We start from the raw sequence: 21,219 nt of genomic DNA on the forward strand, positions 1-21,219 counted from the left end.
GTAGCCGATGCCACCCTGAGAGGTCAGCCTCTGGGATTGTCCAACTGAGACCACACCATTGGCACCCACATTACCCTCTTCCTCCTTCTATATCTGCCCGTTTCCTTCAGCACCTATTAGCAGCCAAAAGAATTACAGATAGAAATGGCAGATGTTTCTATTCATGCGCTAATGTCCCTCCCTGTTGTTCAGTGGAGGATTTGGCTGAAAATCATCAAGTGCAGGGGAAGTTCTAAGCCTAGTCTTTGGTGACAGAGCAGTGTGCCCTGCCACAAAAGGCTCACTGGAGAGCACTGAGGTGCCAGATTAAAGTGACCCATATGTTTTTTTTTTAATTATTTATTTATTGAAAGGCAGATTTTACTTAATTTTTATTTTATTTTTAATACTGTTTACATAGTTGGGAGGGATACACACCTGTGTGGGCCTCCAATTAGGGTGGGGAGGATCAAGATATGGAGGAAGGTGAGTAGGAAATGTTTCCATTCTTTCCTTTTTGTTCTGCTGAGAGGGAAAGAAAGGGGACTGCTGCTTGTGTCAAACTACATCAGCACCTGGGGATGGAGGACAATCATTTGATCATGCCTTAAAGACCTGACATGGGGAATGATGTTCCAAAGGTGTTACTTAAGTGATTTTGATAATTCTCAGGAATCATCAGCTTCATTGCACCAGAGTTGAGGAAATCTTTCCAAGATCTATTGGCTGACCCAAGTCCACCTCAGTGTGCATCCATAAACCCAGACACTCGCTGTAAAGCTTGGCCAGGAGAGTTGTCCGTATTGTACTGTTTCCCATGCTCTGACAAGGCACTCAGTATCCGCTGCTGGCCTACATGAACTGGCTATCATGTCTGCCGTGTGCATCTGGGTGTGCTGTCCACTGCACAGGTATCAACCAGGTCCAGTCCTGATACATATGCTCCAGGGTCAGACCAAGCATCTTTTGGTTTTATCTATGGCCAGGGTTTGAGTCCAGTGATCTAGTTAGGGATTCCCACAAGAAACCTAGCCTGGGATGATCTCACACTAGACTGTTACCTGCAACAGCCAGTATAGGGTTAGATTTGGTCTGTCACCTTCATCAGCCAACACATATACTGGTGGATGCAGCTGCCTGGTCAGTCCTGCCTCCACCCCCATATCTCACAGGAATTGATGGACTGCCTGATCCATTCTGCATCTCATCTGGTTCTCATGCATACCCATGGGTGCTGCAGCTGAGCTCAGCCTGATCTGCCCACCCAGACTTTGCCTACATGTATACCAGCAGGTGCTGCTGCCCTGTTCAGCCTGACCCACCTTCAACCCTGACTCTCATGCTCACGAGCAAGAGCTGCAGCCCCAACAGGGGAGCGCCATAGTTTTCCTACCAGGTACACTTCCAGTGCTGGATCCTACACTTGCCAGGGGCAATGTCATCCAGCCTGATATGACTTGCACCCAGTCCTGGCACTTGCCAGTTGGTGCTGCAGCCTAGCTCAGCTGTCCTGCACCCATTTTGGCTCTCTCTCACATGAAAGGCAAAATTTACAGAGAAAAGGAAAGATAGAGAAATTTCTTCCATCTGCTGGTTTACTCCCCAAATGGCCACAGTAGCCAGAGCTGAGCAGATCCTAAAGCTAGGAACCTATAGCTTTTTTCAAGTGTCCTATGTGGACACAGGGTCCCAAGGACTTGAACCATCTTCCACTGCTTTTCCAAGCTATAAACAGAGAGCTGGATTGGGAATGAATCAGCCGAGACACGAGCCTGTGCCCAAACGGGATGCCAATGCCACAAGGCTGAGGAGTATCCTGATATATTATTATGCTGGCCCCGACCTGTGTGTTTGAGTTCTTAAAAGGTGGAAATTCCTGTCTTCTCTATTATTAACAAATAACAGATAAGATTATCTTTTAATCTAGCAAAGGGAAAGAAAATGAGTTTTTCTTTTACTACTGGTCTATATGTTTAAGTGACACATGTTAAATATATTGTGTTCTGAGATATGTGACCAAGTCATCAGGTAGTTGGCTCTAAGCCATAGAAAGGAAGTATTTTGTATGTCCAGAGGAGAGGAAAAGAGAGGGAATTTTCACGCCCACCAGGAGGTGTGGACAGAGCAGTTCTGTGCATGCCCATGGATGGTGAGGCACTCCCAACTTCATGCATGTGCTGAAAAAGCTGGTCCTTCCAGAGACTTCACTCACCTAACCCTTCCTGGTTTTCAGAATTTACTTAGACTGAGATCATGGCAGCAAATTCATGTTACTTCTCCTAAATTTTCCCTGGATTTTGTTACATAATATATTTTGCAAACACTATGTGATCCAATCCCAGGCCGTTGTTAAATGGGATAAATTGTGGATCTGCACTTTGGGTTGGTTTGATTTTTCTCGGTGAGCCAAAGCATAACACAAGCACCTCCATGTCAGCTGCCTGTGGCCTGTTGAGTCAGGCCTGTATCATGTGGACCAAAGAGAAAAGGTGGCAGTCCTTTCCAAGGGTTGAGTCCCAAGGGTTTCCAAGTGAGTTTTGTCTGCTTTTTCTCTCAGAAGCCTACTGGAAATTCAGTTCATATTTATACTTCATTTGTGATGTTTTTAGACAAAACCAGTGAAGCCGTTGGGGAATGCATCACCTTCAAGGAAGACGGGTAATGGCACAGTTGGTCTCTGAGTGCCTGCCTATGAGCGGGCCCTGCTTCCTGCACCCCGTGGGAAGCATGGTCCTTGTCCACTTTGCTTGTGAGGAACCTGGTTCTCCATCTCATCCAGACAGCCTGGCTTCATGTTTGGCAGAAAGCTAAGGGGCCTGGATAAATCAGTGATCTCAGGGCTGGACAGTCTAAAAATACCAGCAGTCTCAAAACAGAAACAGCAACTAATGAACTTTTTTCTTTTTCTTCAGGCCTTCTTCCAAGGCAAATTGAAAATCACTGGCAACATGGGTCTGGCTATGAAGTTGCAAAACCTTCAGCTTCAGCCGGGCCGGGCCAAGCTGTGAAGAACTGCCCCCGGCCACTTCTGCAAGTCCACACAGGATGGATCAATGCGTATCGACGTACGTCATCATCAGAACTTAGGTGGAAGCTCCACTTCAGCAAATAGTGTGAAATAGATTTGTTTTTAAATGGGCGTAACCAATCGTGTTTTAACCCAGCACTGGCTCAGTAGAGCCCAGTGCTGTACTACTGCTTTGCTGAATTGCAAATAACTGTGCATTATAAAGCTAATATGGTAATTATGTTTTGAGGGAAATTAAGTTTCAGAATAAAATTAGGAACAGTAAAAATCTAAAGCTGTGTAAACAGAAGCTCTTATTTTGCTTAAAATCACATTTAAGGCTGATTCCTCTGAATATTTAACATAAAGGTTTTCTGAGAACTAGAAATGATACAGAAAGAACAGATAGATGGTAATTGGTGTTTTGTACTTAATGCCGTCAATCAATTTCTTATTAATAGTTCTTAAAATTCTGTCCAGGAATTTTTTTAAAAAGCCTTAAATTTTGCATCATGCTGGCTGGAACCATATTTTGTTACTGAACCGAACTAAAAGAAACAACCAGAGTTTGAGGGAGAAGTAAACAGCTGAACACAGGTCTGTTTTTAAAAGTACTTTAAAAATGGATTTCCTTCTTGCAAAATCAGTGTGTTAGAGTCATACCTGCTATTGTTTAAAAAAAAGAGTGAATAAAGTTTGCTTTGAGATGCACAGTTTTCGAATGATATCTCAATAATTTATAACCTCAGTCCTTTGTAATTTTTTTCATGTTAAGCTTCAATAATTACCCACATTTATCTCTTTCCCTGGTTTTTCTAACGCTACTGTTATTTCTTACACTTACTGAGATACAGGGTAAAATAATGCTTTTGGAAGAATGTTTGATAGAAAATTAAAATCGCTCTTCCTCATCCCTTTGTTTTGACTGTGTGTGTTTCCTTTTTGCACAGAGCTTTTCAGATGAGGGAGAATAATGAGAAGCTCTGGCGGGGTGTGGGGGCTGTGTAGACCAAATGCTCTCTGGAGTTACCTTCTAATTACCTTGACACAGTCACTCATTTGTGCCTGGGGAGGCCATCTAGCATATTGGAAACAGCACTTGATTAGCAGCCAGCAGATGTGGCTTCTCTTAGGTGGATGTGTGCTGTGATGTCCGGTGTCATGCCCTGGTTTTTGGAGTGTCCTTCATATGTTCAGTCCTATAAATATGTATTGTGTACTTGCCGCAAACTAGGGGGCTTTACCGGGGGCCGAGGTGGTGGTGGGCTGTTCCCTCATTGTTTTTACAGTCTTAGGTGAGACAGGCAGAGAAGTTCAAGTTCCTATGGACTGTGAAGCACCATGAGGAGACATCAGGCCATGGAGATCCCTGGCAAAGGGCCTTTGCCTTCACTTCTCAAGGCTGCATCTCCTGGGAAGGCACTTTTAAACTGATACCTGAAGGTGGGGAAGGAGCAAATGAGGCAAAGCACAGGGCCCAGAAGGGTGGGAGAGATTTGGCTTGCTCTGAAAACTGCCCCAGGCCAGTGAGGGAGAACGTGGTGAGCAGAGAGAACAGGTCCTGGGCAAAGCCAGTGGCCACCCAAGAGCTGTGGACACTGGAATTCGCCCACATGGCTTTGACACTTGTGTTTCCTGCTTAGCGCAGTTGGGGCAGGCAAGACACAGCATTATGGACGACTTCCTCACTCCGGCTGCATAGTGACACAAGACTGGAACCCAGGTGAACGGAGCAGCCACTCTGGGATGGTGTGACTCTCATGGCAGAGGAAAAGGAAAGCAATGTGTATCACATTTACTCCCATTTTGTTGTCCACAGAGTGTCAGATGCCCTACCAAATTTCAAAAGCCTACCATGTGCTGAAGAAACAGGGTGGAGCTGGAAGATTTGTGAACAGAACCCATGGCTACCATGGACGTGCTAATAGGGGATTGAAAGTTTCAGCAATACCTGTAGGTGCTGTGTAGACAAAGTACCAGTCGGGGCAGGGTGGGGGTGGAGAGGGAGAGGGTGCAGGTGTAAGATGTACTCTGGGCTGGGGTGCCTGTTCGAGTTGGCACCTGGGTGCAGGGGTAAGAATGACTCCAGTGACTGTCAGTTGTGTGAAAAGATGAAATGAGTTCCACTTTGGGATTTTAATGTAGAGATGCCTGAGGTGTCCAAATGAGATGCTAAAAAGCCTGTTGGATTTACAAATGGGCTCAGAGGAGAGGAGCTCTCTCTGGTCCTTGTCTGCTTCCAATTTTGGGTCCCCACCCCCTCTTGTAATAACCATCAGGAGCGCTCCAGAAACCCCTCAAAACAAACAAACAAACAAAACTAGAATAGATAGAGAACAAGGAAAGCTTAGAAACAGACAGGAAACGGTCAGCGGGGATGCACTTATAACTCACTGGGTGGGACAAAAAGATTAGTTACTCCTCACTGGGGTATGGAAGATTTCTCTGCACACCCCTCCTAAACATGCTTACCTAAACTGTTGACATATATCCTGTTAGAATTATAGAGTTAGACCACCTGAAAAACAGCAAAAACGTGCTTCAATGCTATAAACTGCTAAATACTAAAATTAAAACAGGCATGAGACAGCTGAATAGCAATCTAAGCCATTTTAAGGTGTATAGAACACGGTTGAATATAAACCAAAATTGAAATGTCTATGAAGAAGTCACAGGTTGTGGTTGAGAACCTGCATTTCCCTATTAACATGTAGGTTAATCAATACCATGTCAATTAATGCCACAATGTTGTAAATGGTTGGAAATATTATGTTGGAGCTTTTAATTGATTGGGATGATACTCTGCCGGCTCTACCTTCAGACCAGAGATGGTCTCACCAAGAAACCATTGAACTTACCAGGACAATAAGGTGCTGGACTTTATGCTTGGTAAATACCTCCAATGAAAAAAGAATGTCAACTGAATTTGAACTATGGAAATGCAACAAGGTGGAGCAATCCGCCGTGGGGGGAGGGTGTGGGGAGGGGCAGGGGGAATCCCAGTGCATAAAAAATATATCACATAATGTAATTAATTTTTTAAAAATGAAATGCAAAAAAAATAATAATAAAAAATAAAAATAAATAAACCTTAAAAAAAAAAACAAATGGGCTCAGAGGCGAGCTCAGCTTGGGCACACACATGTGAAAGTCATGAATATATGGGTTGTATTTAAAGCTACAGGCATAGTGGATAGTACCTGGAGCTGTGGAGAGGACAGTTGTGGGTAAGTCTTGGGAAACTTAAACTTTTCACAGTTTTCAGGTAGAGAAAGGGGAAGGCCCAGAGTTGGGGAGAAAAACTGCCTGAAGAGAGGATAGCTGGAGGTGGTTAAGGCCATCATTTGACTTTGGTAAAAGGGTCAAGTTGGCTGATATCCAAGAAGAGTCTACCAGAACACATTTAGCAATGTGGAAGTCGCGGATGGCGCTGTGAAGTCCCCTTTAGTAGGTTAGTGGGGGAAAAGCAAGGTTGAAATTGGTGTTGTGAAGTTAGGCAAATAGTAGCAGAGGAGCTCCTTTATCCTCCAAGACCCGCTCAGGTGTCTTTGCTTTTAGGAAATGGTCCCTCTTTGCCATGGAATAGAGCCCATGACTACTTTGTAGAGATTTTTTTTTTCTGTCTCCCACCACAAGGGCAAAGCTTTGCATCTCCTGCATCTAGTCTTGGTAGCCCCAGCACAGTCTTGGCCTAGTGCTGCTGAATGAATGGGCAAGGGTACTGTGTTCCCTGGAGGCATTTCTAAGGATGCACGCCCACACGCCTACTCTTACAAAGACTCTCTGTTGCTGTGCTGATGAAAGAGAACATTAACACATCTCCCTTGGCCTGACTCACCCCTGGCTTTGGAAATAGTTGCAGCTTCTCACAACTATCAGCTTCAGAGTGAAGCAGCCAAGGCAGAAAGACAAAAGAAACATCCATCTGTTGGTAGTTTATTGTTTTAAAAAGCAAAGTGGCCTTGTGGATTCTTGTTTTGCTCTGCTTGCCCACATGGATTCACACCCAGATTTCTATGGTCACTGTTGAGTGTGTAGGAAGGATCTGAAAAGGATGATTGAAGTGTGTGGGGCAGTCATTGAGGTATGATCAGAGGGGTCTTAGACCAGCACTGGGGTCAGCCTCGGCCTGTGCCTCCTGGCAACTAAGGCATCCATCTGTAGCATTTTGTGCTGGTGCTTCCCTTGTGGCCCATGGTTTTGGAGGCCATGGGGCAGGGCACTGGCATTGGCATCTGAGGAAGTTCCCAGGGAGACCAATGTCTGTCAGGAGCTGTAGGGTCATGTGGTGGGAGCATATATGAGAAAGGAGGAGACAGGATCTCATGTGGTGGGAGAGGAGCCAGGCTTGCTCTGGTCACCACCCTGTCCATGGGAGCTAGCCCTTGGTGAGGGCAGTCCTGACCCACTCGCCTCCCAGCATGTTCCACTGCTTTTTTTTTTTTTAAAGCTTATTTATGTTTATTTTTGAAAAGCAGAGTGAATGAGAGAGAAATCTTCCCATCAGCTGGTTCATTCTACCAGCGAGTCTGCAACAGTTGAACCAAGACCAGACTGAAGCCAGGAGTCAGGAGCTGCACTCGGGTTTCCCTGCATGGATGGCAGGGACCCAAGTACTTGGACCATCTGCTGCTGCATTCCCAGGGTGCATGTTGGCAGGGAGCTGGATCTGAAGCACAGGTAGGACTTGACCCCTGGCACTCCGATATGGCATGTGGGCAGCGGAGCCCCCTTAGGCCCTTACTGCCTTTCAGTATTGTGACACTGGAACCAATCTTCCAACGTAAGAACATTTGAGGGAGCAAGCCATTGTGTTTGGACCTCACCAGCTGGTAGTCTCTCCTTCAGCCCAAGTGGAATACTTAATTACTTGGGCCATCACTTTCATTAGGTACTAATATGTTTCTGCTGTGAATGCAGTGACACCCCTCCCCACAATCCCTGGAGGAAGCAGGAATGACTATTCCTTGGTCAAATGAAAGTCAGCCAATAATCACACTCAAGTAATTTTGAATTTGCAAAATACCTTGTAAATGATTCAATCACAGAAATAAAAGCTCTATTTTCTCCATAGAATTCACCTTAGGGGGAAAAAAGTAGGAAATTAAATCCTACAATGAATAGCCTTGTCTAATGCAACTTTAGCAATTTCAGAAAGCAATATACATACAGCAGGATGGTGTAGACCCATCAGATGTGGGATTTGGTCCTCACTGTGCCATTTTAAACAGATCTGGGACCCTGGCTGATAGTATGCAAACACTGCTCACTGGCTTCTCCCTCCGTAAAAGCACAGTGCTCACCTTGCTGGCTGCAAGCACACAGCTAGGCCTCCACAGTGTCTGCTGTCTTGGAATGTTCCAAGAGTCCTCTGAGTTCCCTCCACCAGCTGGCCCCAGGACGCCTGTCTGAAGCCTTACATTCTCCTCCAGAAGTACTAAGGCTTTATCTCCTTAACTCAGCACATTCAGGGTAACTTTCTTAAGATTCGCATTTCTGCTAGAGTTTAGAGTTCTGATTGGCCATGTCACAGTGGTTGCTGTTTATACATAAATAAGTTGCTTGAGATTCTGGGGTAGGGGAAAATAAGATAATCAGCCAGACCCATTCCCCTGAGTAAATTGCTCTGTGGGATCAGGTTGGTGTGGCAACCCCTACCAGGAAACGGGGCTTGGGACAAAGGCAGGAACTACAGCCAAACCTGGCCACATTTTGAGAGTTTGAACAGTTACAAAATCTCTGGAAAGGTCCCGTATTAAATCTATCTGGAGACTGCTGCAAATAAACAGCCCTTTAGTTCTTGGTAAGAACAGAGAACATTGGGCCAGATTTCTGGCCTGTAGGAAATGTGGAGTCTGATTCCATGGGGCTGAAAAGTTTAATCCCATGTGGAGTTTTAGCCAGACTTCTTGGAGAAATATTTGTTTTTTGGTTTTTTTAAATCATGTCGAACCTGTTACAGAAAAGTGCTGTCCCTGTAAATGTAGCCTACAGGTAATCATAAAAGTACTTTGTTAATACAATACTGTTTTCAGCAGCCAATAATCAGTGTTCGACCTTTGAGTTCCTGAAAGGCAGACCATAAACTTTCCTGTCGCCGGGAGGAAATTGCCTGTAGTCCTCGCAGCCAGAGAAGCTGTTAGGGCTGCTTGTCCAGCTGAGTGGCAGGCAGCGATGGTTTCTGTGCAACTTGCATTGGAGCACATGGCATCTCTTAGAAAGTGTGGAGACCAGGATGTGGAGGACATGGTGGTCAGTGCGAACCACTGATTTAGCAGCTGGCTGAAGCCTCGGGATGGCAAAATAGTTGCCAAAGGCAAGCTGGGAAGCAGCTCACATTTGAGAGAAAGACCCGCCCTGGGGAGAAATTGTTTTGCTTAGTTATTAAAAGGGGGAAAATACAGACTGAAGTTTCAGAGTGGAAATCAGTTGGACCACCTGACCAGAGATAAATCTCAAGTGGACTGAAAGCTCCAACCAAAGAGGGTTCCCTGAACTTGGTTTGCAGGGACAGTGTCACCACAGGACAGGGGCCAAAAACCTTAAGAGAGAGAGGCGGTTTCCCTGAACAGCCACTTGAAGATTGCTCCTTTTGCCATACACCAAACCTTTTTCTTTCCTGTCTACCAGAAAACTTGATAGTTTTTATTTCATTGTTTTTCCCTAACAAGTTGGTATGAAAGCAGCCCATCTCTGTGTGTGTGTGTGAGAGAGAGAGAGACAGACAGATTTTCACTTTACCTGAGAGGCAAAGAGGAGAGAGATCTTCCATGTGCTGATTCACTCCCCACGTGATCCAGCAAGCAGGTCTAGCCCAGGTCAAAGCCAGAACTTGGTCCAAGTCTCTCCCATGGGTGGCAGGGGCCCGGGCACCTCAGCCATCCCATTACCTCCCAGGCAAATGAGCAGCATGCTGGATTGGGAGCAGAGCTGGGACTTGAACCAGCACAACCACATGAGGCAGTGGCACCCCAAGTGCTGCTTGAACCACCAAGCCAAATGCTCGCCCCTTTTGCTCATTGCTGTCTGTCTTTCATTTTTATTTAACATAAGGGGTAGGACCCTCATGCCACGGAGAGGTAACTGTAGTGGAGACAACTCTTGCTGGCGCAGGAACCAGAGACCTGTGTTCAAATCTGGTTCAGGGGCCCAGTGGCATGGCCTAGCGGCTAAAGTCCTTGCCTTGAACACACCAGCATCCCATATGGGCGCCGGTTCTAATCCCAGCAGCTCCACTTCCCATCCAACTCCCTGCTTGTGGTGCTTGTGGCCTGGGAAAGCAGTCGAGGATGGCTGAATGCATTGGGACCCTGCACCCGCGTGGGAGACCTGGAAGAGGTTCCTGTTTCCCGGCTTCGGAGCGGCGCAGCACCGGCCATTGCACTCACTTGGGGAGTGAATCATCGGATGGAAGATCTTCCTCTCTGTCTCTCCTCCTCTCTGTATATCTGACTTTGTAATGAAATAAATAAATCTTTAAAAAAAAAAAACAAACAAAAAACCAAATCTGGTTCAGGTTCTCATGTAGCTTAGTTACCTGAGCAAGTAACACGTCTTCTTCGCATGTCCATGCCCTAAAAGGCGCAGATGGCAGCCCCAACATGCTTGCTGCAATGCCGACGGAAGATCTGTGGGAAGATGTGGTACTGGTTTTAGATGCTAATGTCTGTCTTGATGTTCTATGCTCTGGATCACACTGATGCTGTATCCTAACACACACACTGAAAGTTGTATAGCTTACAAGTCTCGTTGGGCTCTACTGTCCAGGTCTCACACGGTCAAATTCAAGGTATTGCTGCTCTTTGTGTGCGTGTTGGGATGGGGTGTTCTTGGGAAGAGTTTACCTCCCTGTTCATCCAGGATTGGGCAGAATTCAGTTCCATGTTCTGGAGGTCTGAGGTTCCCATATCTTTGTTGTCAGCCTGTGTGTCACTTCCGTGTCCCCTCATTCCCTGGCTGGTGGCCCCATCATCTCTTTTTTTAAATTTATAAGAATATTTTAATATTTTTGAGCCCAGCGGCATGGCCTAGTGGCTAAAGTCGTCTCCTTGAACGCCCCCGGATCCCATATGGGCGCCAGTTCTAATCCAGGCTGCTCCACTTCCCATCCAGCTCCCTGCCGGTGGCCTGGGAAAGCAGTCGAGGATGGCTGAATGCATTGGGACCCTGCACCCACGTGGGAGACCTGGAAGAGATTCCTGGTTCCCGGCTTCGGATTGGCACAGCACCGGCCGTTGCACTCACTTGGGGAGTGAATCATCGGACGGAAAATCTTCCTCTCTGTCTCTCCTCCTCTCTGTATATCTGACTTTGTAATGAAATAAATAAATCTTAAAAAAAAAGAATATATATATATTTTTTTTGCCTTAGCCAATACTTGACATAAAGGTATCTTGCGACTGGCACTGTGGTGTAACAGGTTAACCCACCAAGCTACAGCACCGGTTTCCTTTGTAGGTACTGATTTGAGACTCAGCTCTTCCACTTCTGGTCCAGCCCCTGGCAAACGCACCTGGGAAAGCAGCAGAAGACAATCCAAGTGCTTCAGGCCCTGTATCCACATGAGAGATGGGAAAGTAGCTCCTGGCTCCTACTTTGGCATGCCCCAGCCCCAGCTATCACAGCCATTTAGGGAGTGAACCAGCAGATGGAATCTCTCTCTCTCATGATTCTGCCTTTCAAATAAAGGAAATAAATCATTTTTTTTAAGTATCTTGACTTTAATTTTGTTTTATTCTATTTAGGAGACAGTAACATCTCCCTTCCGCTGGAGAACCCATTGCACCAGGACACCCACCCACCCAGTCCTGACTTTCAAGGCCATCTTTGCTTTGTCCTCAATGTTATCCTTAGATCGTGAATTCCTGCATGGCCCGCAGGTGTCTGAAAGAAGAGCCTCCAGACCAGAGAGAGGAAGCACATTTCCTTCCCCTCCAAGAAATGGGTGCTAGGCTGTGTCTCTGTAATCGTGAGTCCCAACTGAGCCCAGCCCCAGCCAAAGTGACCTCACTGCACGGGCTTGCGGAGGCACCCTCCTTCGGTGTGGCCAGGGTGCCTGTGGTTGCCTTCAGGTCTTCAGCCCTTTGGGTCTGCCCTATGATGGAAACAGCTTAACTTGAGAGCGACAGAGGAGGGCTTCTGAAGCACTTACTCCAAATTCCTCCTCGAGACAGCCCAAGAAGACAGGCTGAATGTGTGTCCCTGCAGCACCTGGCGCAGCGGCAGTGGTCTCACAGTCTCTCACCCTCCTGTCCCTGGGGTAGCTAGGCACCAGAGGCCAGCCCCTCTCACAGCCACCGAAACACTTGCTCGGCCTGCTTGAGGAGTTTCAGGTAACACCTGTCGGGTTGAATTCTTCCTTTCATTTCCAGGTACAAATATTTGCTCCCTATGATCTTAGTCTATTTCTAAAAAATGTCAGGATATGTTAATTAAAATAGGAGCCATCAGGAACAAAAAATAACAGGCCCCTAAGATCTTTACAGCTGTAGAATCCTCAGATCTCTCTGATTTTCCTTTCATCTCAGATTTCCTGCCTCCAACCACAGAAAGTTCTCTATTTTAAAAAATGTATTTATTCATTTGAAAGGCAGAGCTACAGAGATCTTTCATTCACGGTTCATGCCCCAAATGACCACAATGGCCAGGGCTGGGTCAGGCCGAAGGCTGGAGCTTCTCCTAGGTTTTCCGTGTGGGTACAGGAGCCCAAGTGTTGGCAACGCCTGCGTCACCGTCACTGCGTACCCCGAGCCGAGTGGAGGGGCTAGGGTTGCAAAAAGACAACACACAAGACAACACAAGACAACACGCAGTGGGTCACTCTTGTACACAGAATGCCAACTTTATTTGGGGTCTGCCTGCATCTTATAGTCTGCTTAGTCCCTCCCAGTATTATCCCAATGTTCAAACAACACCTAAGCTTCCCTGGGGGCATCTTAACAAAAGGAAAGTAAGGAAGAGGGGCTAAAAGCATTAGGCCAAGATTTCCCACTGTGTTACCTCTTAGAAACAAGCTAAGCTGTGGAGTTAACCCTTGGGAGACCGGGGCCTACATGTCTCCCTTTTTTTCTTTTTTAATGGACGCCTGTCTTAGGTTGTCCAGCAGTCAGTTGACGCCTTACCCATCATGGGGAGCCCCACCCGGGGCATGTGGGATCCCTGTCTTAGGTTGGTCATCAGCTCTGCCAGATCTTACCCGTCTCTGGCTGCCCATCACAACATGCTCAACCAAACTTGAGTGCTAGGGTTTTCCACAGCTAAAGCCATCATGGTTTGTCAAATGATGACCTGCTCCCGGGCTTGTTGCCTGAATAAGCGGCAGAGAAGAGGAAACAATACTGCAATCATGGCCAGGATCATCAGTCCCAAGGCTACGACTCCGTTCCATTCCTTAAACATCCATGCTGCCAGTGTAATGCCATTAGAACAACTTTTCCTGACATGAGGGGTACCCAGGTCTTAACAATGTACAAGTATTGTTGAAAACACTAACATTTAACAATCTCATAGTGCTAAGATGTTACATGTGTACAAGACAATTTTACCAGGAACCAGAGATCCTAAATGCCTATCATCCCATCTGGCTGTTACATTTCCAAACAGAAAAATGGGCCCCAAAAGTTTTTAGGGAAAAGGGGCAGCGTCATCCGTTCTTAACTACTTCCCGCTGAGAGGGGGCGCCTTGGGGAAACAGCAGCAATAGGGGGTCCATGTAGTAGTTCCTGATAGAAGGCAGAAGTCGTCAGGCTTTTGTTGTACATCATGGCACTTGAAAGGCTTCTCTGTTGAAGTCCTGAGTAGTAAGTCCATTTGAATACATTCGAAACTATTCAGCTGAACAGGCTTTGTAGGTCCTGAGAAAACAGAAACAGACATGCCTCTCCAAAAGCTTAATTGTGTTTCCACACATTATTTTCAAAAGGAGTTAGCTTAGCAATTCACATTTATGAATATTTTCATCTATAAGCCAACTAAGATAGGCTACATAGCTTGCCACATAAACATGTACATCAAGTAACACATATATGATAGTAAATCGGGGAGCAGCTGGAGATCTGCGTCTCCCATGGGCAGGATAGCAGGAAGTTGCACCACTGCTGCCAGGGTCTCCTCCTCCCAACGGGCTTTATCCTGCAAGAACATCATTAGGAGTAGGATCATGCTGAGTTGGAGCCAAGGAGATTTGTCGTGTAAGTCTCTCAGGAACCCATCTCGGTGTTTCTTCATCCTGGGGAAAAACACAAACGGAGCCTCGCCCCCATGTTAGTACTGATCTGGCCCCCTCCATTTATTTGTGGCCAGATCTTTCCATTTTACTTGGCCTTTATTCTCATTAGCAGGGCGAAGCCAATGGCGCTCTGCAGGAGCCACATCATTAGTGACAGTCAAAAAATTTAACACATAAATGGCAGATGCCAGTAGGGAATGGGGTGAGCTGCAATGCTCGGCCACATCCCCCTTCTTAATTTTTTCTAGATAAACTTTAAGGGTGCGGTTGGCACGTTCAACAATGGCTTGACCCTGAGGATTATAAGGGATGCCTGTTTTGTGAGTTATATTAAAATCTTGGCAGAACTTCTCAAAACCCTGGCTAACATAGGCCGGTCCATTATCGGTCTTAATTTGTTTGGGGACCCCCATATAGGCAAAGGCCTGTAAACAATGGGCTTTAACATCTTTTAATTTCTCTCCTGAATGAGCGGAGGCATATATTACATGGGAATAGGTATCAACTGAAACATGCACATATTGAAGTTTTCCAAAGGAAGGGACGTAGGTAACATCCATTTGCCACACATGATTGGGCAATAACCCTCTGGGATTAACCCCTAGGGATGGGACAGAACAATATTGAGCGCAGACTTCACAACTGGTGACAATCTGGGTGGCTTGTTCTCTAGTCACCTTAGCATGTAATCTCAGGGAAGCTGCATTGAGATGGAACCTTTTATGAAGGCGCACTGCCTGTTCATAAGGGTCCATGGTCAGGGATATGTGCAACACCTGAGTCAGCGCATCTGCCCATGCATTACCCTCACTTAGGGGGCCAGGCAAGGAGGTGTGTGCTCTTATATGCCCAACAAATAAGGGATAAGTGCGCTGCCAAATCTGCTGCTGTAATTGTAAAAGAAGCAAATAAACTGAGGAGGTCGGGGCTATATAGGCCATGGTTTCTAAAGGTAAAATAACATGAGCCACATAGCAGCTGTCTGTGTATAAATTCAGGGGCTCATTATGATAAATTTGAAGGGCAAAAAGAACAGCAGCTATTTCAGCAGCTTGAGCTGATTTGTGAGAGATGGAAACAGCCTGTTCTTCATGTCCAGAAACTATAGCAGCCTTGCCGTTAGCTGACCCATCAGTAAAAACCACACGGGCTCCTAATACAGGTTGTTGTCTAATTATTTTTGGAAAAACAACCAGCTGTCTTTTAAAAAATTGTACTAAGGGATGGGAGGAATAATGATTAATTAACTGAGAAGAAATTGTGGCACAAAAGACAGACCAATCATCAATATTATTCTGCAACCATACCACCTGTTGGGAATCATAGGGGATGGAGATGAAATCAGGATATTTTCCAAAAATTTTCAGGCTGATCTTACATGCCTTGTACAACAGAGATATAACAGCAGTGGGATAGGATTGCACGATTTGTCCAGTGGATGCTGGGGAGTGGACCCAATATATAGGTCCAGTCTGCCAAAACACTGCTGTAGGCGCATGATTGGAAGGAAAGACCAACAACCGCATTGGTGCCTTATAATCCACATAACTAACATGAGCATTATGAATGGCCTGCTGGACTAACTGCAGACATTCCCTGCCTTCTTTGGACAATTGTCTGGGTGAGGAAGGATCTGGATCACCTTTAAGAATATCAAAAAGGGGCTTGAGTTGCCCAGTGGAAATATGCAAAATTGGTCGGATCCAATTAATATCACCCAACAAACTCTGCAGATCATTCAAAGTCTTCACATCACTTAATCTGATGGTCAAATTCTGAGGGGTGACACCAGTTGGTAAAAGTTGATGGCCTAAATACTGATAAGGAAAATCTGTCTGAATTTTATCCGGGGCAACAATCAACCCGGCTGTGGTTAAAGCCTGATAAATACATTGTGCTGCTGAGGACAGAATGGAACGGGTTTCAGCCGCGATCAAAAGATCATCCATATAATGGACTAAATAAATATTTGGAAATTGTGATCTAATTCCTTTTAAGGCCTTATCCACATATATCTGACAAATGGTAGGGCTGTTCATCATCCCTTGTGGGAGCACGACCCAATGGAAACGTTGGGAAGGGGCCTTTAAATTGATGGACGGTAAGGTAAAGGCAAAATGTGGAGCATCTTCCGGGTGCAAGGGAATGGAGAAAAAGCAGTCTTTTAAATCTAACACAAGCATATGCCAATCTTTTGGTATTCCCACAGGAGATGGCAAACCAGGTTGTGTGGCCCCCATAGGGGCAATGACGGCATTTACTGCACGTAAATCTTGTAAAAGCCTCCATTTATTATTTTTCTTTTTAATAACAAAAATTGGGGTGTTCCAAGGAGAGGTGGATGGAACAATATGTCCAGCCTCAAGCTGCTCCTTTACCAATTCAATTGCAGCCTCTAATTTTTTGCTTGAAAGGAGCCATTGTTCAACCCAAACTGGTTCATCTGCTTTCCACGTTAATTTGATGGGTTCCACCAACTGAGGAGGCTGCTCTACAATGACCCCTGCGAAAAATGTCCTAGCCCTGTCCTATCCCCTGGGCTATGAACTTCAATCTTTTTATCTCAGACTGGTTGGGGGTCACCTTGAAGATGTCTGCCCAAACCTTTTCCAGGAAAGTATCCCTGTCTATTAAGCATATTTGGCACAGGCTGAGAGGTCAATACAACATTCATGGCACTCAATAAATCTCGTCCCCACAGATTGATAGGAATATGTGGTAAGACATACGGCTGGAAAACTCCTGAATGCCCCTCTTGATCCTTCCACCTTAACAACCTGGTGCTTTTCTGTGGCTGAGAAGTTCCTATCCCTTGGAGAATGGTTGGGGTGGCCTCTAATGGCCAGGGACTTGGCCACTGTGCCTCGGATATAACTGTACTATCAGCCCCGGTATCAAGTAAACCTGTGAATTTTCTCCCTTCTATCTCTAAGGTGGGTCGGGTTTGCATGCCGGAGACCCAACATGCCAAGGGGCCAGAATCTCCAAACCCTCCTTGTCTATCAAGAATGGGGTTGTCAGTTGGAACCTTGGGGATCAATATCAGCTGGGCCAATCTAGCTCCTGGTGGAATGATTATAGTGCCTTTGGCTGATTCTGCCATGACTTCTATTTCTGCGGGGGTATCCTCATCTATCACTCCTGGGAGTACTCTGATTCCATGCATAGTAGCACTACTTCTTCCTAGGATCAGGCCCAAGGTATTCTTAGGCAAGGGGCCCCTGACTCCTGTTTTTATCCGTTGGGGTCCCAGGAGCGGGGTCAATACCTCTCCGGAGGTGGCAAAGAGGTCCAGTCCTGCGCTACCTGGTGTTGCTCTGAGGAGGGTTGAAATGTCGGTGTCCCTTGCTGTGGGAGAGGCACTCTGAAAGGAGTCGGCGCTGTTCCAGAAGCTACAGGTGTCTGCTGGGCTCCGTACACCTGAGGTTGGGGGGCCCGGAGTGGGCCCCTGACCCCGTTTCCTGATAGGGGAGTGCCTTGGGCATCATATCTGGACCTACAATCACTGTCCCAGTGATAGCCTCTACGGCATCTCTGACAAAGACCTGGAGCCGGCAAGGATTGTGGGTGTGACCTTCCTTGTCGGGGGTCATTGGGACATTGTTTTTTAAAATGTCCGGGCTGTCCGCATGCAAAACAGGCTTTAGGATGTGCCCTAGGCTGGGGCTGAGGGCGTTGAACAGCAGCTGCTATTACTTGCCCAAGGGCATGAGTAGAGTCAATATGCCTGCAAATTTTCAGATAATCATGCAGGGACTTATCTCTATGGGACCTGAGAGCATCCTGGCAATATTTATTAGCATTCTCAAAGGCTATATGCTTAATTACTGGCATAGCCGGTTCCACGTTACCAAAGATCTTAGTAGCAACCTGCATAATCCAGTCCACAAATTCTTGAAAAGGTTCTGTAGGGCCTTGCAAGACCTTGGAAAGCTGGTCTCCTGTATTAGCTTTAGGTAAGGCCTTCCAGGCTCCAAGGGCTGCATTTGCTATCTGTGCATAAACTCCTAGATCATAATTAACTTGTTGTTGGAGGCCCTCAAAAGGTCCAGTGCCAGTAAGCATTTTAAGGCTTCGATCTGCATGTCCCCCAGCCGCGTTCTGCTCAGCAAAAAATCTGCACCTATCTTGAAAATCCCCTCTCCATAGGAGGAAGTCGCCACCATCCAGAGCTGAGCGGCACAATTGCATCCAATCACTAGGAGTAAGATTCAAACCCGAAAAGGATTCTACGAGTGCAAGAGTAAAGGGCGCCTGAGCACCATAATCTTTAACAGCCTGCTTTACATTTTTTAGATCTTTGAATTGAAGGGGCTGATGCTCCCGGCGGGGGGGACCTCCTCGAACTGGGACCTCTATTACAGAGAAGCATCGAACCCCGCCCACCAGCTGATCAGTGGCGCCGTCACTCCATGGCCGCCGCGGGGGGTAATCATTAGGTGAATAGCCCGCAGCTTCCTCCTCAGGAGAAGCGGTAGGGGTCACAAGATTAGGGGCATATGGCGATAGCCTTGAATTGGACGATTTACCAGAGGAACATTCACCTATTCCTGCCTTCTTTAGCTTTCTTTTAATGTCCCTAATTTCCCGCTTTAAGAAAGCCTTCTCCTCATCCCTAATTTTCCGCTTTAAGAAAACCTCCTCCTCATCTCTTTTGTCCTCACTCTCTTCCAAGGAAGAGGCCTCGTTCTTATCTGAAGAAGAGGCTTCGGTCTCCTCTAAAGAAGAGACCTCACTCGGTGTGGCCTCACTTGGGGTGATCTCACTTGAGGTGGCTTCACTGGAGGCTTCCACGGACTGTAGAACCTCCCTCCCCTGGATTTCTTCAAAAGTAGTCTGCACCTCTCTTAGCTGTTTCTTAACTTTCATTTTATCAGTAAATAATGAATCACGGACTAAGCGCCACAAGGAAAAGTTGGCAATGGGGAAATTATCTGGGTCTTTTTGTAAGCAGGATTGTAAATTGGCCTTAACCTGTTCCCAATCGGGGATACTCAAGTTGCCTGAAACAATAAACCAAGGACTACTAGATTGAATGGCTCTAACAAAATTTCTAATCATCCTAGTTTTAACTGGCGTCCCCAGTTGATGTAGAAGTTGTTCAAGCTCAGTGGCCAATTTATCCTGGGAGAAGGCAGAACCCATTTTGTCGTCCTTTTCGCCGTATAAATTAAACACCAAGACCTAACTATACTTCAAAATAAATCTAAAACCTAACCATACTTCAAAATAAATCTAAAACCTAACTATATTTCAAAATAAATCTAAAACCTGACTATATTTCAAAATAAAACTCCCTCTCCTACCAGTTTAGGAGAGACTTACAATACGTCCCATTTACCTGAATCAGCTGGCCAGCCTCCCGGGACGACCCTTCGCCGTACTCTCTCTTTCTCGCCCTCTCGGTGGGACCTCCAGATGTTGGCAACGCCCGCGTCACCGTCACTGCGTACCCCGAGCCGAGTGGAGGGGCTAGGGTTGCAAAAAGACAACACACAAGACAACACAAGACAACACGCAGTGGGTCACTCTTGTACACAGAATGCCAACTTTATTTGGGGTCTGCCTGCATCTTATAGTCTGCTTAGTCCCTCCCAGTATTATCCCAATGTTCAAACAACACCTAAGCTTCCCTGGGGGCATCTTAACAAAAGGAAAGTAAGGAAGAGGGAACTTGTAGTCAAGCCAGGGGCTAAAAGCATTAGGCCAAGATTTCCCACTGTGTTACCTCTTAGAAACAAGCTAAGCTGTGGAGTTAACCCTTGGGAGACCGGGGCCTACACCCAAGCACTTAGGCCATTGTTTTTCCCAGGCAACTGAATCAGAGGTAGAGCAGCTGGGACTTGAACTGGAGCCCATACGGGATGCTGGGATCACAGGTGGAGGTTTTATGCAGTACACTGGCACCCAAAATTCTGTTTCTAAGGGCTCATGTAACTAGATTTGTCCACTGGATAGCCCAGAGTAGACTCACTATTTTAAATCCGTAACTTTAATCACATCTGCAAAGTGTCTTTTGTCATGTAACAGGCACACAGGTTCTAGGGATTAAGGTAGGAACCTCTCTGGGGGGAGGGGTCCATTTTTCCTAAGCCAGTGATTGATTTTAGGGCCATGAACTTGACCTGCTTGCCTGGGAAACTCACCAGTGAGTTTGTATGGGATGCTGTGGAGTTCAGAGCGACTGTTGGTACACCTGACTTGGCTGGTGGTTTTGTCCCAACGCTGCTTGTTCCTTCATCAGCCTTGTCTTTGATCAAGACCCTTCAGATGGAATCCACACACCTTACACTGTATCCTGGAGGCCAGGGCCTGCAGTGGGCGCTGGTTTGTGCCCTGGCTGCTCTTTTTCCCATCCACTTTCTTGCTTGTGGCTTGGGAAAGCAGCAGAGAATGGCTCAAAACCTTGGCACCTTGCACCCAGGGGAGGAGATCTGGAAGAAGCTCCTGGCTCCTCACTTCTAACTGGTCCAACACTGGTGACTGTGGCCGTTTGAGGAATGAATCAGTGGATACAAGATGACTCTCCCTGTCTCTGCTTCTCTCTCTGTGTAAATCTGCCTTTCCAGTAAAAATAAATAAATCTTTTTTTAAAAAAAGACACTTTTCTTAAAAAAAAAAAAAGAAAGGATGGAAGAACCCCTCTAACATCATGGGATTTCATTTTTAAATGTCTGGGAAGCCAGGTTGCTGGCACTCAACTTGGTAACAGAGGAAAGCCTCAGGCTAGTGGCTCATTGCTGTGTTTCTGCCCTTGGTCATCATCGAACCCCCTTGAGAGCATCCTGCTTTTTCAGACCTGGCTTTGTCTAGTCCTGCACATGTTTCTCTTCCACCTCTTTTGAGTGCCTTTATTTCTTCTTATTTTTAAAACATATATTTTATTTTATTTTATTTTTTATTATTTTTAATTCATTAATTACATTGTATTATGTAACACAGTTTCATAGGTACTTGGATTCTCCCCACCCCTCCCCAAGCCCTCCCACCATGGTGGATTCCTCCA

At 46.2% G+C, this 21,219-nt stretch overlaps 1 protein-coding gene across 3 annotated transcripts in view; it reads left to right on the forward strand.

Annotated features, from left to right (window-relative positions):
- SCP2 (sterol carrier protein 2) overlaps positions 1-3,471 on the forward strand; it is a 90,597-nt gene extending 87,126 nt beyond the window's left edge. For all 3 annotated transcript variants that reach the window (XM_058655265.1, XM_058655273.1, XM_058655280.1), the window contains one exon: positions 2,892-3,471. In XM_058655265.1, the coding sequence (XP_058511248.1) occupies positions 2,892-2,987 (96 nt within the window). In that variant the 3' untranslated portion in view covers positions 2,988-3,471. The remainder of the gene's footprint in view (positions 1-2,891) is intronic.
- The last annotated feature ends 17,748 nt before the right edge of the window (positions 3,472-21,219 follow it).

The sequence above is a fragment of the Ochotona princeps genome, chromosome 2 (genome assembly GCF_030435755.1).
Source record: "Ochotona princeps isolate mOchPri1 chromosome 2, mOchPri1.hap1, whole genome shotgun sequence".
Lineage (NCBI taxonomy): Eukaryota > Metazoa > Chordata > Mammalia > Lagomorpha > Ochotonidae > Ochotona > Ochotona princeps.